An 18,178-nucleotide genomic window follows, 5' to 3' on the forward strand; every position below is an offset into this window, starting at 1 on the left:
AGGATCACCTCTCTCGACCTGCTGGCCACACTTCTCCTGCTGCAGCCCAGGATCTGATTGGCTTTGCAGGCTGCAAGTGCACACTGAGAGCTCCTGTTGAGCAGTCTTAAGAAAAAAAAATTGCTTTTCTAGAACTTCTGTGTCCCCAGTTTTTAGCTGTGAAGGAATTCTTAACCAGTGACATATGCAGTTCATTTCTACCTACCATTATTCCATTTCAAATATGAACTTTAGCTCTTACCTGTACATGGTCCATTGCCAGCAACAGACAGGCAAACCCAGCAGTGAAATGGAGCTTAAAGCAGTACAGACACACTTCAAGAAAAACCTCTTGAGAGTTTTAATTTAAAAAATAAAACAGGTAACATTTTAGAAGAGGAACATCCCACTCCAGCTGACATTTTAAAATACATTTCCATGATAAAAGAAAAATGTTGGATCTGTGCCTCATGGAAGCTACCAAATAATAAAGAAATCAATTTTTCACATTAATTGTATCTATGTTTTTGCTTTCCTGGATTATATGACTGTCAGCATTTTTACTAGATTGATCTAAATCCTCATTTTCAGTTTCCATAGTACTGCTTTCCACAGGACTGTGGGACGATTCTTCACCTACTTCTGCTTCCATTTTTATGACTAAGTCATGTTCTTTATCTTCCACATCCATTCCTTCCTCTGTTGGCGTCAGCCTGTGTTGAACTTCTTCCTCCTTTTTACTTTCTGATTCCTCCTCTTTCCTCTTTGCTTTAAACACTTCAACTCCCATCATCCTCAGGTAGTGCAGTCTCTCATTCTTGGGCACGAAGGCACGGAGTGATGTCTTCCCTTGCCAACCACACAGCACTATAGGGCACTGAAGATCACCAGGTTTTCTACGAAGAAGCAGTTATGTTCAGCCAACTAAGAAAAAAATTAATCTTCAAAACGTAATTTTATAGCCACACCCTGATAAATAAGTGCACAATCTTTAACAGTGAATGTATTTTATAACTGTTTGTAGATGCAGTATATTGGTCTGAACGTCAATATTTAAACAGGTACTTCCTTGTCTAGAAGGAAGCAAGCTAAAAAACCTAAATCTCGATGCTATTGAATTTCTCCAACAGGCAAAAGAATTTTCTGGTTCTGGTTTCAAAAACAGCAAGCATCAGTAAGGTGGAAGTTGACATTTGAAAACTTCTCAAGAGTTTTTAGTATTACTTTGTCAGCAAAAAAAGCACAATGAAGAATTTCAACTTCTCCTGTTCAAAATGCTGGTCTTCACAGAGAAACAAGCAAACAGCATGCAGTGATACCGCAGACCTCTGGCAGAAATACGAGTCCCCTATTATAAAGCTACATTTCTTTTAAGATCACACAGGCAAGATGGCCTCTTTCCCTCCTGCATTCTTTGTATCCTGTCTGGCTGACCTTACTGTATCTCCATGCCTCCACTGCTGTTATTGCTGACTAAAAAAAATTCTTGTCCAAGCTCTACAACTATAAATGAAAAGCAATGCAGCTACTTACCCAGGGTCTGGGTCGTACTTCAGAACTATACTTCCCATCGCTACAGGGAGAAGGAGTGGGAGGAACATGACCAAAACACATATGTTATTTGGTACAACGTTAAAATTATTATCATTTGAAGATAGTCAAGAAAAGAAGTTTTTATCCACACAGGATGGACTGATTAGCAGTTATTTACATCAGTACACTAAACTATAGGCAATATAGATAATACCATTTTATTTCTTTTTATCTCAGACCAAAGTATTTATATAGTTACTAAAGCAGCTGTCAATCCTGCCCCCACCCAACCCCCAACCAAATTAAAATACCAAAGCACACAGCAGACTAATTTACTCAGTAAATCTAGGAAGGCTCTTTTTTATTTAACTAAAATGATCACAGGAGTTCGCCAACCCAAACTTCAGCAAAATTGTTCTGCCTATTTTGTCTCATTGCACACTAAAGTACAAGGACCAGCAATGACTTAGAAATAAAACAAAATAAACAAAAGCTTGAACGTGAGCCTTCATTTCTTCAAGCATCCAGAGCAGAGGAAACAAGAATTTAGTATGAGTAGAAATTGCCCTTCATATTTATCAAAATAAAATCTGATTAACTGTATGTGACACACAGATTGATTTTTTTTGACAAACAACTGCAGATGGCAAACAGCTTCTGCTGGAGGCAGTACTAAGAGGCATTGTTAACAAAAAAAAAGATCAGTCACATATATAAAATCTTTGTTTACCAGGTATTTTGAATGCTGCCTTACAGCACTGCTTCACAGCAGTCACAGGTTTGGCAGCTCTTCTGCTCTCCAGCATTCGTAAACCTTAAAGGCTATGATCACAAAGGACTACAGTTTCTAGTAGCAGACTGGGTTTCAATAATGCTCATTTAGCTAACAAATATGTTTAAGATAGATTTAATGAACATTTTTAACAAACATAATTCATGTGACAGGATTCTCATAGTCTTCCCTGTAACATACGACGATCATGTTGTCACAGCACAAAGTAGAAGGCTTACCCATGTCTTTGACTTTCTTCTGTGTTTCACTGCTGAATTTACTTAAGAATGGATTTTCCTGGGTTAGCAGAATTTTAACATCCTCTATGCAGACATTTATAATCCTTGCATGAATGAATGGGTAGAGAGTATAAATTCCCTGTTAAAGAAATAGATACAATTATTTCAAGATGCAATCTCTACTTGGATGCAAAAATGTTAAAGGCAGTTGTGGCCTTTAGCTAGCACTGGGAAATAACTGTCAGATTTTTACACCATTGTGAAAAACCCAAATTGGTATCAGTCTGATAAATTTAACACCAGCTGTGCTATAGGCTCTAGAGGGAATCAAAGTACCTCCTTTGAAAACACAATGCTGTCTCATTACCTCTTGTGCTAATCTGAAAGCGCATCCAAACTGTTCGCCATCGCTGTTGCGAGACCAGACTTTTATCCCTGTGTTAATAACCTGCAAACAGTAAAGCCAATAACCATCATTAAGGAGTATAAATTCTAAATCACCATTCTGAACTTTGTTTCTCCTGAACTCTTCCACTGAAAGGAGGAAGAAAGGATAGCTCTTCTGTAACGTTTGTTCATTTGCACTGGACACTGAATTAAATTCATGTGAAAATTTGTTCAAGGAAAGAAATGAATTCCCAGTATTTCAACGTGAATGCCTTTTACTCCTTCCTTTCCATGCTGAAAACTGAATACTGTGTGGAAGTGGCAGTCTCAAAATGAGGGCAATGAACTACTAAGATCTAATTTTAATTGTAGTTTGAGTACAGAGTTTTCTGGGTGAATCTAGGAAGGACACCATTTTAATATTAAGCACTTGTACATTTTTAGGACACGGTATCCTTTGCAATACCCAAAGTCTTGAAGTCTAACATAATGCAGCAGTTTCTTCAAATGCTGTCAATTATGTAGCCATTTCCTGCATGTGGGATAAAAGGGTCATTGTTTATCCATCTCAAAGATCTGCCGCAAAGAGTTAGTGAATATCCTTGGAAATGTTCACCATTCAACTGGACAAGGCCATGGACTGTATCTGATCTAGCTTTGAAGTTAACTCTACTTGGAGCAGGAAGGGAGCTGGGCTACATGAACTCATTCTATCTTCAATCCCTCAGCAGATTTCAAGACAAATCTTTGGCATTTGCATGGTATTTCCCATGGGGAGTCACATTAAAGAAAAGAATCCCTCTAGTTCTCAAACTACTTTATCTCACTCTCATTCAGCTCCACAGCTTTTCAAAACACTCAGCTGTTGAAATTACTTTGAGACAATGTCTCCAAGTAACCCAGCCAGCTAACAATTCAGCTGAAGTTACCAAAGCTGTTAATACTTTTATAACTAAGGGGCTCATAAACACAACAGTGTCAATGTCATCTTGTGAGTGTACCCAAAGGCCACATAAATATGCGGGCACGCACAGAGCAGACACGTATTCCTCTCCTCCACTTTTAAGCTTACACCAGACAAAACCCATACTGATTTTGATTTTGAAGACTGTTATATTTACTTCTTAGGGACAAGTTTTCATGTCTTTAATAGAGAAGGGATAGAAGGGAAAACACTCATTCAGACTTTAAAAAACAAAAAGGGGTTTATCAGTGGGCTGATCCTCTACAATAAGCCCAGACATAAAGTTTGAGATATCCACTGATGCTTATGATCTGTTGTGAAAATCTGAAGAGATGAAGCATACCTTCATCTTCTCACTGTTGTTCAGAAGCACATTCCTTAGCTCCTTAGAAACCATGTACAGCTGTCTCTTCTTTCCTTCTTGCGTTCGAGTTAGTAAATTCATCTTGGGAAATGATGGGTCCAAGGCATAAAACTTCCTGTGATCAAAGTACTTTTCTGATTAACTGAACAATGAAATGACATACTCAAAGTGCATGAGTTAGCCCATTTCTCAGGCCGTCTCTGCACATACTTAAAACTTGGGGCCCAGAACACAAAGATCAGACTTTCTAAGATGCATGACATCAGAAAACATGAGCCTGCAGTGTGCCCAGGCAGCCAGGAGGGCCAATGGCATCCTGGCCTGCGTCAAGAACAGTGTGGCCAGCAGGAGCAGGGAGGTCATTCTGCCCCTGTACACTGCACTGGTTAGGCCACACCTTGAGTGCTGTGTCCAGTTCTGGGCCCCTCACTTTAGGAAGGATGTTGACTTGCTGGAGCGTGTCCAGAGAAGGGCAACAAAGTTGGTGAGGGGCTTGGAACACAAGCCCTATGAGGAGAGGCTGAGGGAGCTGGGGCTGCTTAGCCTGGAGAAGAGGAGACTCAGGGGTGACCTTATTGCTGTCTACAACTACCTGAAGGGGGGTTGTAAACAGGCAGAGGTTGGTCTCTTCTCCCAGGCAGCCAGCACCAGAACAAGAGGACACAGTCTCAGCCTGCGCCAGGGGAGGTTCAGGCTGGAGGTCAGGAGGAAGTTTTACACAGAGAGAGTGATTGCCCATTGGAATGGACTGCCCAGGGAGGTGGTGGAATCACCATCACTGGAGGTGTTCAGGAGGAGACTTGATGGGGTACTTGGTGCCATGGGTTAGTTGATTAGGTGGTGTTGGATGATAGGTTGGACACGATGATCTTGAAGGTCTCTTCCAACCTGGTCTGGTCTGGTCTGGTCTGGTCTGGTCTATTCTATTCTATTCTATAAGACAACCTGTCATAGACACTGAGACACACTCAAAAATTTCCAGTGCAAACTATACTTGACTGTTCTCATTTAAGGAGAGTTTAAGTGTTGAGGCAAAAGGCACCTCATGCAAAGTTAAGGAAAAAGTTCTATGTATGACCATCCAGATCCCTCTTTTGTGACCACCTGAACTACTAACATTCTTTAGCTACTAGGAATCTTGCTGCCAAAACAGAAACATTTTTTTCTTACTGGATAGGAAGGAACAATGGATCATCTTCAGGGAGAAACACAAAAGGGTCTTCTTTAAAACCAAACAACTTCATTTTTTTAGATGGTGGTGGTCTAAAAAGAAAATGCCATTGCACTGTCAATTTTAGTACAAGTACTTGGTTTAAAACCAGTATATTCAGTTAATTTAGTCAACACTTGCCTTATGGCATACAATACTATGCCAAACAGAATACTGACATTTTCCTGCACTCCACTAAGACAACATTACCCACAATTTCACTTCTCAAAATGAGGAAGTGAAAGCAATGCTTGAAAACAGAAACCACATAAACAGAGATTTCTGAGGGAGTAAATGTAAAGGTCGTAAAGATGTTCATAAGGTTAACTTCTGAAAGCATTTTTTTCCTAACAGTGAAGAAAGGAATAACAGACTTTGACAACACTAAAAAGCAAGAGTTTTCCTAATTCACTGAAATAGGAGAGAAAACATGGAAACACAGGACAGCTGAGCAGATTCATTAACTCTTCTTGATCAACTTCTAAATGAGTCCACTAATGAAAGAACTACAGAATACTCAGCAATTATGAAGCTGTCACAGGACTTAGATATGGCCTCTTACCCACATACTCGTTCCTTTTTGCTTTGCTCAGTGTCCAAATTCTGCAGTTCTTGAGTTTCTTTAGAATCCTCATTTTCAGCAAGTGCTGGTTCTCCAGCGGCACATTCACAACCATTATCTGAATTAACCGTTGACACTTCAGAATCTCCTGCTTGCGGCAATTTCTGATGAATCTATTTCAAATGACAGTTATCATCAATGATGCAAAAGTAGCATCTAACTTGGAACAAAAGATACCTATATTCTCTTTCTGCATTTGGATGCAAGTGCTTAGATGGATTTAGGGAGTTACTCTGATTACTCAATCAAGATACCATTGTAAGATACTGATCTGGACAACTTCTCACCAACTGTCCAAGAAAGTTATTCTCATACCATTTGCAAAATCATGTACAAGCACTCACAGTGAAGAGTATTTTAAGGAAGGATCTGCTGTATTCCTCCTAGCACTCCAAGTGAAACACACATCCTGATGCTGCACGCTTTCTGTAAGAGTGCTTTTCCCCTACTGCTACATACCATTTACTCATACGGTGTTCTAATCAGGCAAATCAAACAGAAACACCTAAAAGGGAGTCACACAAGACATTTCTCTCAGATATGAGGAATCTGAGAGATCAAATATATCATGCCAACTTAAAATCCTGTTGACAGGATTTTAAGGAAAATTGACAATAAATGGATTAAAGTCAAAGATCTGATGCTGCTGCTTTACATCCAACCCTGCTGCTGATCTGCCAGACTAATCTGCCAGCGAATCACTCCCGAGTAACCAGCCAGAGGAAGATAAACTGAAATCACAATTAGTGTACAAGCCAGCAGAAAAAAGCCTTCAGCAGAGGGACCACGCACAGCTGAAGGAAGCAACAGCTTAAAGTAACCAATGTAATCTGCTTTGTAATTCTTTCAGAGCCTTAATTTTATGTTCAACTTTTATCTTGCTACTTTACTATGATTTCAAAATCCTCCCTCTTTTTGCTTTTCTGCTTTAAAAGGAGCATTTCTTAAAAATTCTTAAGGACTGTAGGTGACACACTGAACTAAAACTGAAGGGCAAACGCAAAACAGTTACTGTATGGTTTCTGTTATGTAACCCTTCTAAACCTCCAGGCCATCTAGAAATAGTAGAAGTTAACATTTCAGCTCTTCTGAAAGAAGTTACCTTAGGCTGGCGCTTATTCCATGGCATTGGAGACTTTTTTATTAACACAGCCACAAAGAAACCTCCTGTGTTCTGGTGATGTGGCAGTATCCTAAGACTAGAGGGAGAAAACAATCAAAATGTTGTTGTGTGTTCAGCAGCAGCATGCAGGCTCTCAAAAAGTACTACAAGTGTCACATTTATATTTACTTTCAAGGTAAACTAAGTATCACAGTATAACTTAGGTTGGAAAGGACCTCGAGGAGTCCAACCTATCAACACAGACCCCATCACTAGACCATGGCACCAAGTGCCACGTCCAGTCTCCTCTTGAACGCCTCCAGGGACGGTGACTCCACCACCTCCCTGGGCAGCACATCCCAATGACCAATGACTCGCTCAGTGAAGAACTTCCTCCTCACCTCAAGTCTAAACCTCCCCTGGCGCAGCTTGAGACTATGTCCCCTTGTTCTGCTGCTGGTTGCCTGGGAGTATTGCTGGTAGGATTGTGCAGATTTAATTTAGCAAGCTAGAAACCAAACTAAGAGCATTCTGGCAAAACAGCTTCCATTAGTGCAATGAATTCATTTCACTGTATGCACCTGAGCTTTAACAACTCATTTCTAAATACTCTTTTTAGAATATCTATGGAAAGTCCTTCACAGCAAATAACTTACACTGTTAAAACATTAAAGTTTTACGTACTTTCCCACTAATTTTGGCTCTGTATCTCTGTTGGATGCAAAGAATTCAACATGTTTGTGTGAGTACTTATTCCTTCTAAGCAACTTTCAATACATTTTCTCAGTTTAATGGAATTAAATATTGTGTACTGCCATCACAAAGGATGCAATCAAAACAGACGTATATATACACAGGTATGTACTGGAATACATTCCTAATTTGACCTAATTATAATTTGCCCACCACTATGAAAGGGAACCATCAAAACCTCAGACAATATGCTCTGCAATAACCTACCAGCGCTCCAGATTCATTGCCTTTAGCTTCTCTTCATCTTTTACTGGAAACATTGTGGGACGTATTTGCGTTTGTCTATTTGAAGGCACATCTTTCCACTCTTCCAACCACTGTCCATCTTTCAACATAACCTTCAAAGGAGTAAATACAAATACTGTGAAGAACACAGGTCACCATTTTACAAGTTTTAATTAAAATATTTTCAAACCAAGGTTCAGATGCCAAAAAAAGCAGAAGTTATTTTCTGGTAAATGAAGTTCTTTAAAGTGCATTTGTTCCTTCGAGCATTGTATGTGCGCACTTAAGAGTGGAAGATTCTTTACACCTGTGCCTCTTTTCTGCACTTTGTATGCTTCATGAAGCATGCAGTCAAGTGAAGACTGATTGTAGAATCAACTGCAGTGGTCTCTGGTAACCTTCTCAGACATACAGAACACCAAAATCTCAAGGAGAGATGGCAAGGGAATAGGATGAGCAAACTGTGAGATTTAGGATACACTCTCCTCCGCCAGACTGGCTGTGAAGCATTCTGCCATAGACAGCTTTAAAGCACTATCACAAAGGTAAAAGCCTACTGCAGTCAGAGATTAGAAATGAGGAATCATTTCATTACATAAAAAGATGCAAGAATGCAACAGAACAGCTTGTTCAGCATAGAGCCCCATGACATAGGCAAACCTACTTCACAGATAGATACGTATTTTCAAGGAAAGTTACTGAAGAATCACATCCCCATGAATTTTAGTGTCTGTATCTTTAGGTGACTCAGAACACATCTATAAATCCTCTCTGAGATACAGAGTGGACATAACATCACCTCATTCTCAGGGTCAAAGGTTTTGAAGGGCTCTTAAGATACAAGCAGGTTAGAGCCACAACTCTTGTAGCAAGGCATTCTGGATGCACTTTAAGCAAGAATACCTAAGTGGGGAAAACATTAAAATGTCTAAAAAAGGAAAATTTTACTTCAGAGCTCTAGATGCCTGCTTCTGTACCAGACACTTGGACTGTAACAAAGGTCACACCTGGGGATATGTGGGGCATATACATATACATACATATTCATATACATACATACATGTATGTAAGTGTAGCTTTCTTTATACAGTACAAAGAGTAAAATTAAGACCACAGAGCCACAGTTATGCATTTTACATTTATCCTTCAGGTACAAACAGAACTGTAAAAAGGAAGGATATCAGAGAGTTTCTAAACTGGATTTCCAACGGCAGAACAGAAGCAAGCCTTTATTACATGTTTCTTGTACATTAGTGTACACATAGGCATAAAGCTCCAGACTGCAAGGGACTAGTGAAATGCTGAGAGGAGGTGCTCACAGATTGTAAAGATGAAGGAAGAATAACTTAAAACGTGGCTGAAATTATGTTGCCACCTACAGGCCACATGCACAGAAAAGAAAAAGCTATTACATTAAAAAATAGAGGAAACAACACAGAGAAGCTAAAGTAAAAAGAGGACAGCAAATGACAAGAACTTACCATCAGAAAGATTGTTAGCCCTCTCCCCTACAATACTATATTGGCTAAAGCTCTGACGAGCAAATCACTATCATCACTTTGTTTCAGTCTAATTTGTTTAAATACTACACTTCAGCACTTCCCCAATTTGACACTCTACCTGATCAACAACTTCACAGAATTATCAAATTAAGTACCTTCCATTTTGTAATTCCTGGCATCCTCTTCAAACCTGGTAACTCAGAAGAGACATCAGCAAGTTCTAAGGCACCTGAAATCCCAAGAATATAAACATTCTTGAAAACAAAATTTGAGAGTTATGTTCCTAATTAACTTCTACAAAAACAGTTTTCCTCCAAGTTTTAAGATGATTTTTAGACCATTGTTTTTTAAAGCTTTCAAGGAACAAAATCTTATACAGTAACTACCATAAACATTAATTTCACCAAATAGTTACAGTGAGACACCTGGACTCTGAGACAGGCAGACATGGGGATCTTACCCACAATGTGACGTCCATACTGCTTTGTGCTCCTACCTGAACAAGTCCTTACCACTTTCCAATCTTGCCACTGTTAAAATTAACACTGAATAACTCTGGTTAATATGCCAAGCATAATATAATTTACTGGAAGCATGTCTATTTTCTTTCACTCAGTATGCAAATAAACTATCTGTAAATAAAATGTCCTTTGGATGGAAATTAAATAGTCAATTCCTAATTATCTGCAGGCACTTTAGCTAACTGCTGTTTCTGAGACAATGAAACTTGATGTGTTATCTGGGGACAGACTAGTGACTGGCACCAAAAAAAGGTTACACAAAACAGGCTGCTCTACTTCCAGAACCAGCTCAGATCCAGGAGCAGCTGCTTCTACTCTGTACAAGGCTCAGCTTTAAGTGTGTGGAACTTCTCATGCAAATTCTAATTAGATGTCTCCAAACTTCAGTTTATTGACTCTGAAAAAAGTGTCCATCAGCTCAAGACCAGAAATTTAGGTTACTTAAACTACTGTCACAAACTGACACAGTGCAGCTTCTCAGCTCATTGCAATTTGTCCACCTCTTGTTCCTTTCGATGACGGAGACTGAAGAGCAACTTAAGCAAGCCTCCAAATGCAAGCCAAAAACATTAAAAAAACCCCACAACCTTGAAGATGTTAAAAAACCCAAGCATATGAAAATGTGGGTCAAAGGATCCTAAAGGTATCAGTGACTCCCACCTACCTGTGCACAAAGAAACATTCCTCTAACTGCTTAAGTACAATCTGGGCTTTTTACTCCTAGATAGCATACAGCAGTAATGTCCTATGTAGTGTATTCCAAAGGAAACAATAATGTCAGACAGGCACTCCAACCAGTTAGCAGAACCCAGCTAATGCTGATGGAATTCCATGGATCTGTAGAAGTCTCTTGTCTATCATAAGCACAGCTTCTTCAGGTTTTGCATCTGCACCTGATTTAGGCCCATTTAAGACTGCTCATACCAACACAAATGAAATCCTACAGGTATCAAAAAATTACTGCTGTTTTACTTACACTTCACTAATCACATGCACATTCTTTTTAAGGCTGAGAAAAGATTTCCTCACTCTGCCCAAGTTTGCATTCTCACCTTGACTCTTTTCCAGCAGAGATGCAATCACAGCTTCATTTTCAATAGGATTCAATGAACACGTAGAATATACCATCCTCCCGCCTTCTGCCAGCTGCTCAACACCACGGGTTGCAATCCTTAACTGCAATCTAACAGAACACTCTTGATCTAGCCAGGTATTCAGGAACCAGAAAGATTGTCCATCAATTTATTACAGATGAAACTACATTGCAGCCACGTAACTCTCCATGGACTAAACCAACACTTAGCAAGTTTCAAAGCTATTAACAGTACATAAATTAAAGTCGGTTTCAAATCAAGTCAGCTTAGTGCACTCTACACTGCAAACACACAACTACACCTACTAAAACAGCAATTAGGTCAAACATTAACACTACTGCATAATAACCTTTAACACAATATTCTGTATTTTGTTCTTTCTAGTGTTCCATCGCATTTATAATAAGGTGCTCAACACTAGAAAAATAACACACCAAATCCTAACTCCTCACCTCAAAAATCTAGCATCAAAATCCTAACTCTTCACCTCAAAAATCTAGCATCAAAATCCTAACTCTTCACCTCAAAAATCTAGCATCAAAACGAGGAGAAACCTGACTATCACAAGTATTTTGGACAACACAGCTTAGCTGGCATTGACCTTCTTAGAAAAGTTATCACTGAGCTGGATCACCACCCTATAAACTACCTGTGTACTTGCAACTAAAATAAAACCTGCCATTGCAAATGCAAGCAGTAACAAATCACCACATGTCAGCTGAACCAGAGTTATGACACCATTCCTAGTTTGTTACAAGCAGACAGCAAAACACTGTTAAGATCTTTCATCTGTGTTTAAATTGCTATTTTTACTGTGCCTGTACTAGGCTAAGTACTCATTCACCATTAGTTAACATAAATCAGTGTCAGGTAAACTGCAACTGTTCATGTATTGTCTCTAATATTCTAAAGCTTTTAAAACATTACTGTTAATTTTTACAAGTCTCTGTATTTTCTAATAGTACTTTATCTGCCTAAATGCTAAGAAGCTCAACCAAAATATTTGTTCCTTGTTTTATTAGCTACCTTGTCTGAATTAATTCAGTGTCAGACATTCCTAATAGTACAAGTAATTTAGATACACATACTTCACTTCTCACATCTAAACACTATATAGCACATAAGCTCTTGAGAGACAAGTGATTCTTCTGAGTCTGTAGATGTGAATGCACACACATGTTAAAAACATGGGAAAAACAGCAACAGAAATCAAACTACAGAGGTATAATAAGCATTTTTACCCATGAAGCTGCAAACTGTTTTGTGTTGTCCATTTTTTCCATACATCAATGTTTTTCCTCATGGTTCCATCTCCACTGTAACAGAGATTAAACAGATTTGCATTCCATGTCATTTACAGCAGCAAGAAACAAATCCCTCATCCACATTAAGTAGTTCTCCTGTGCTGTACTCTTTGTTTCTACACTATCTTTCTATTTTAGTATCCTGAGTGCAAGTTCAAAACTTGAAAGCCTTCAGCTGACCAAATTCAAACACCTCTTGGAATGAACAAAGTTCACCATGATTTGGTATCCCCTTAGGTAAGACAGGTTAAAACGTTCACCTGTTTTGGAACTTGTTATAAATCGTAACTTACTATGCAACTCCAAAAGAGTAACTCAGTAAAACAATTCTAGCACTGCACTTAATGCAGCAACTTCTGTGCACTGAAGATTACATGCAAGATACCTGCAGGGGACATCACATAAAATCCTGTCATAGAAGAGGACCTCTTTTCTTCCATCAACATCTATTTGTAGATTAGGAATGCTGGAGGCATCATGATTTACCACCATGATGCATGGACTGTTTAATCTCTTAGCCTGATGAACCAGCAGATAGCAGCGCTTGTTGTCGACATCGTTAGCAATTACAAACCCCTCTGAGGACATAAAATAGTGGAAAGATGCTTTACTATTCGGCAGCTAAGTAATTTTACATAGTTTATTGCCTTATCTTCAAAGTTTTGTAAATCTTTCACTAGATATTTATAACTAAGACTGCTTATGAACATATGATACCTTAGTGAACATAAAATAATATAAAGTTGTCAGGGATTAATTGATGTACAAAATGTAGCCTCAAATGTTTTGTCTTTCATGCAGTGGACGTACAACACTACCAATGGTCTTTCAACTTTTCACTCCCAAATTAGAGAAAACCTCCACTGCCACATCAGATTTTCAGCAGAGCATAGAGAGAATCCATTCCTCTCAACTTCACAAATTCCATGGGCAGTATCTATCTGAGCATCTAATGTAAAAGTTCTTAAGCTTAAAAAAAAGGTAAACATCCTGACTATCTTAAGGCTAAAGCAGCATAGTCCAATGTTTGTGGGATACCCTTTAAAACAGAAGGGGTTATGGGCCATCATTTACAAAGTATACCCAATTTATATACAAAAATTAAGCTCTAATCACATCTACTGTAGTCTGAACTATGAAGATAAATACCTAACACATATCTTTCCTTCAAATCAAGTAAGCACACAAAAGTCCAAAGAAAAGGTGAAGTACTTCCCATGTTTTATCACTTTGGGAATTCATATGTAGTCACATGCATTACTTATCTGTGATATTAATCATCTACAAGAAAAAGTGGAAATTTAAAGTCACAAAAGCTTTTGGTAGTTTTACCAGACTTACTAGGAAAAGAAACATTCATGTCTGCGTGCAACATTTCAATAAGCTGTGCAGTCTTAGATCCAGGTGCAGCACACATATCTAGAATCTACAAAGACCAGGAAGTTAAAAAGGTGCTACTTTGCATTTTCAAGTACTTGAGACATTTACTGTGTGTTCTTGTTAATGGTTTTTGCATATACTTGCAGCATTATGGTTATTCTGAACACAGGTTTGCAAAACCAAAGTACAGTTCCTTTTTTTGTATGATTTATCTCTGAAGGTCTAAAATACAAAGACGACTTTGGGTTGCAGCAAACAAATGCATCAGCTGAAAAAAACAACTGAAAGAAGTCTGCATATAGATATGAGCATGCAGTCCTTTTACCAGCTCACAAGTAATTTTGACTGAAGTTAACTGGAACTGTACTTAGACCCACACACATTAAGGGCAAAGTTACACTGAATTGCAAGTAGTACTTTCCCTTAACTATCAGTAAACAGAGACAATCCAACACGTCTGCGTTGTAATGCACAAAATCAGAACAGCATGAACTGCTTGTTTCTATATCCTGGAAGAAATACTTGAACAATATTCAAACTTCCCTCAGGCAGCAGCAAAGCGTAGCACCAACACCTCATTTCTAGCATATTTCTCCCTCCTGGCACATCATAAACTTGGTCATTCATAGAAGTCACTTTCACAGCAAACCATTTGACAGCTAACAGTTTTTTTCTGAAGTAGAGAAGCTTATATTCTTTCTTCTTGCCTACTTAGAGATTTTTCAGAAACATTTGAGTCATCTTCTGGACCTCTAGCTTCAGTAAGTTAGCTGAAGTCAGGCAACAGGATAAAAGGTGACAATGGCTCTGCTGAGTTCCTCATGCAAGACCCTAGCATGAACAAGACTAAACCAGCAGAAATGCAGAGAGCATTTACTGATTGCTCCAGAGAATATGTGATAAGTGCTGGCACACAGTAGTGTTAATGTATTGTGAAACACACTCAGTATGACAGTGCCATATATGCCTAACAAATTTATAGAGCATATAAATCTGTTAGCATATAAATGTGAGAAGGTTTATAGAGCTTCAAAAGGCACAGAGGGGTGAAAACTACCCAGTAGAGAACATTATCATTTGGATCTGGAAAATGACATCTGTTCACAACATGAAGTTAGAAACAGTCATCTTACTTTAAAATGGGGTTGAAACAGGAATATATAACATAAGTGTAGCTAATTACATTTACATCTTGAAAGTAATATTATGCAGCTACTTAAAACCACAGTGGTTTTTACAGGGTGTTGCATGTAGCTGAAAAAGCAGACATTCCTATGGCAGTGTATTTGTAATCTGAATACCCGCTGACTGCTGTTTACGTGCAGAAAGCATAAAACATAGCAGCACAAAAGTGTGTATCAGTATCGATGCCATTGTCATTTATAGTTCAATCAAATTATCTACTAGGAAAAAACTCCAGTGCACAGTATATGCTAGAGTTACCTTATGATGAGGGCTAACGTTAAGCAGCAGAGGTGGGATCATACTAACAGCCTCCTGACGACTGATGTTTCCCTTGGGAAAAAAAACCCAAAACAACAAAATCAAACTCCTTCTAATTGCACAAAAGAATGCATTTCTTTGGCAGTCTTTTTTTTTTTCCATCTCTGCATAAAAAAAAAATGTAGTAAAACAGTCTCTATGTAGTAAAATAATAAAGCAATCCAAACCGTAGTGTTATAAAACTGAGATTAAATTCTGTTAACATTTAACAACAAAAAAAAATCACAGTATTTTACCCAACTAAAATTTTTGATTATTACATATTTAATCCAATATTTTTTAATTCTATGAGTGCAGTTTCTGCTCAAAAGAGAGGCGAAACTGGCTTTAATCAAGTGGTCAGTGGTGATAGGTTGGACTCGATGATCTTTGAGGTCTCTTTCCAACCTTGGTGATACTGTGAGAAATCTCCATCACTAAAGGTAAGTCTTGTTACATATGCACTTGAACATTTCATCAGATTTAAAAATTTGCTTTGTAGCAGCAACTAATTATATTACAGGGATATGTTTTCACATTCTGAAGCCAAAAAAACAAACACACAAAACAAACAGCAACAACAAAAAACAAATAAACAAAAAACCCCCAAACAAGGAAACAGCAAATCTAAACTAAACCAACAAAACTAAACACAAACCCCCACAAACAAACAAGTGTAAAAACCCAAACCCAAAGAAGCAATTTAGAATAAACTTTATTTATTTAGAATAAACCAAACCAGGTTGGAAGAGACCTTCGAGATCATCGTGTCCAACCCATCAACCAATCCAACCCATCCAAACAGCTAACCCATGGCACCAAGCACCCTGTCAAGTCTCCTCCTGAACACCTCCAATGATGGCGACTCCACCACCTCCCTGGGCAGCCCATTCCAATGGGCAATCACTCTCTCTGTGTAGAACTTCTTCCTAACATCCAATCTGAACCTCCCCTGGCACAGCCTGAGACTGTGTCCTCTGGTGCTGGCTGCCTGGGAGAAGAGACCATCATCCGCTTGTCTACAACCTCCCTTCAGGTAGTTGTAGAGAGTGATAAGGTCACCCCTGAGTCTCCTCTTCTCCAGGCTAAGCAGCCCCAGCTCCCTCATCTTTCCTCATAGGGCTTGTGTTCCAAATCCCTCACCAACTTTGTTGCTCTTCTCTGGACTCGTTCCAGCAATTCAACCTCCTTCCTAAACTGAGGGGCCCAGAACTGGACACAGGACTCGAGGTGTGACCTAACCAGTGCAGTGTACAGGGGCAGAATGGCCTCCCTGCTCCTGCTGGCCACACTGCTCCTGATGCAGGCCAGGATGCCATTGGCCCTCTTGGCTGCCTGGGCACACTGCAGGCTCATGTTCATCCTACCATCAACCAGCACCCCCAGGTCCCTCTCTGCCTGGCTGCTCTCCAGCCATTCTGACCCCAGCCTGTAGCTCTGCATGGGGTTGTTGTGGCCAATGTGCAGCACCTGACACTTGGATGTGTTCAATCTCATGCCCTTGGATTCTGCCCATCTGTCCAGCCTGTCGAGGTCTCTCTGCAGTTTAGGAGAAGTACTTGTAACTGCAGTTACGTACCAGAGTCACAGGCTGAATCACTATTGACAGCAACGTCAAATCCTGATTCTTATGAGAAGATGTACAACCTCAATTTCTCATAGCACATTTAAATAAAACACTGCTCAGGATATGGAAAAAAAAAATAAACATCAAGATCCTTCCAAAACTTACACATTCTGTCTCGCTAACCAGAAACTGATGAAACTTCTCCAGCTCTGGCGACTTGCGCAAGATTTTTCTGCTTAAGTTAGTGTGCCAGGCTAACTCTTCTGGGTACCTGGGCAAAGAGATGGAAAAAGAGCCGTGGTAAAAAAGAGAATGAAACCAACTGATCAGGCTCTATGTTGGGAAAACGAGAGGTGCTTTATTTCACTTCCACTTGACGTACCAGCTCAGTGCCTGCGGCATTTCGACTTTTTGGCCGTCCACCTGCAAGTCCTGCAGTTCTTTGAAGTACTTTTCCTTCAAGCAGTGAAGAATCTCTTTGGCGTGGCTGCAAGGGAGAGACCCGCAGAAGAGCGGCTGGAGTCATAATCCCAGAGAGCAGACGGCCGCGGAGGCAAAACCGGCAGGTACTTGCCTGTTCTAGGCACTCGGGGCAGCGGGGCGGGGCGCACCGAGCCCCGAGCCCGCCCCCGTTGCCCGCCCCATGGTGCCTACCTCCGGTAACCGGTGATGCGCAGGGTGGCGGGCAGCGGCTCCCTCAGCGCCGCCATGAAGGCATCCCACTCGCCGGCAGGCACGATCCCCAGCTCCCGGTAGTACCGCTCAAACAGCTCGTTCTCCTTGACGATCTCGGGGTAGCCACCGGCCCAGCCCTGAAACACACCACCGCTGTCAGCCCACCATCCCTACCGCTCCCCGCTCCGCCTCGGCCCGGCTCTCACCGCTTGGTTTCCGCCGCCATCGTCGCCGCCCAGCTCCTGCTGCCGTTGCTGCTGCTGCTGCCGCCTGCGGTCGCGCGCACGGCGGCCCATGACGGCCAAGCGTCGGACGAAGCCCACCACCCGTCCCGCCGTCGGATCGGTCGTTCCTGTCCGCTCCCAGCCAGAAGCACCACGGGGCCAACCGCCTGCCGCGCCGCGTGCTCGTGCCCACCGCGCACATGCGCGATGCCTCCCTCCAGCTCTCCTTCCGTGCGGTGGCATGACGTCATGTTCTGTCATGTCTTGTCATGTCATGTG

General features: G+C 40.4%; 1 protein-coding gene across 1 annotated transcript; it reads right to left on the minus strand.

Moving 5' to 3' along the window:
* Positions 1 to 316: 316 nt before the first annotated feature.
* Positions 317 to 18,120, minus strand: NSUN2 (NOP2/Sun RNA methyltransferase 2). The gene is made up of 19 exons (XM_068147732.1): positions 17,882 to 18,120; positions 17,655 to 17,812; positions 17,383 to 17,487; positions 17,166 to 17,271; positions 15,395 to 15,466; positions 13,913 to 13,997; positions 12,957 to 13,149; positions 12,509 to 12,583; positions 11,226 to 11,356; positions 9,808 to 9,881; positions 8,133 to 8,263; positions 7,173 to 7,269; positions 6,011 to 6,183; positions 5,409 to 5,501; positions 4,218 to 4,353; positions 2,891 to 2,971; positions 2,524 to 2,662; positions 1,513 to 1,552; positions 317 to 875 (listed from the first exon to the last, which is right to left on the minus strand). Exons 1-19 carry the CDS (start codon positions 17,969 to 17,971, stop codon positions 476 to 478), a joined length of 2,379 nt encoding a protein of 792 aa, XP_068003833.1. The 5' UTR covers positions 17,972 to 18,120; the 3' UTR covers positions 317 to 475.
* Between the last annotated feature and the right edge of the window lie 58 nt (positions 18,121 to 18,178).

The sequence above is a fragment of the Melanerpes formicivorus genome, unplaced genomic scaffold, assembly GCF_026170545.1.
Source record: "Melanerpes formicivorus ecotype bairdi unplaced genomic scaffold, bMelFor1.0.p_v2 SCAF_15, whole genome shotgun sequence".
NCBI classification, from domain to species: Eukaryota; Metazoa; Chordata; class Aves; order Piciformes; family Picidae; genus Melanerpes; species Melanerpes formicivorus.

What these genes read in the sequence shown, in the direction of transcription:
- NSUN2 (XM_068147732.1), bottom strand. Translation starts at nt 17,971, where the DNA reads ATGGGCCGCCGTGCGCGCGACCGCAGGCGGCAGCAGCAGCAGCAACGG. An exon ending in TGGTTAGCGAGACAGAATGT is followed by an intron (nt 15,467 to 17,165) that starts GTAAGTTTTGGA and finishes TTTTTTCCCAAG; the next exon opens with GGAAACATCAGTCGTCAGGA. An exon ending in CATGAATGTTTCTTTTCCTA is followed by an intron (nt 13,150 to 13,912) that starts GTAAGTCTGGTA and finishes TTATGTCCTCAG; the next exon opens with AGGGGTTTGTAATTGCTAAC.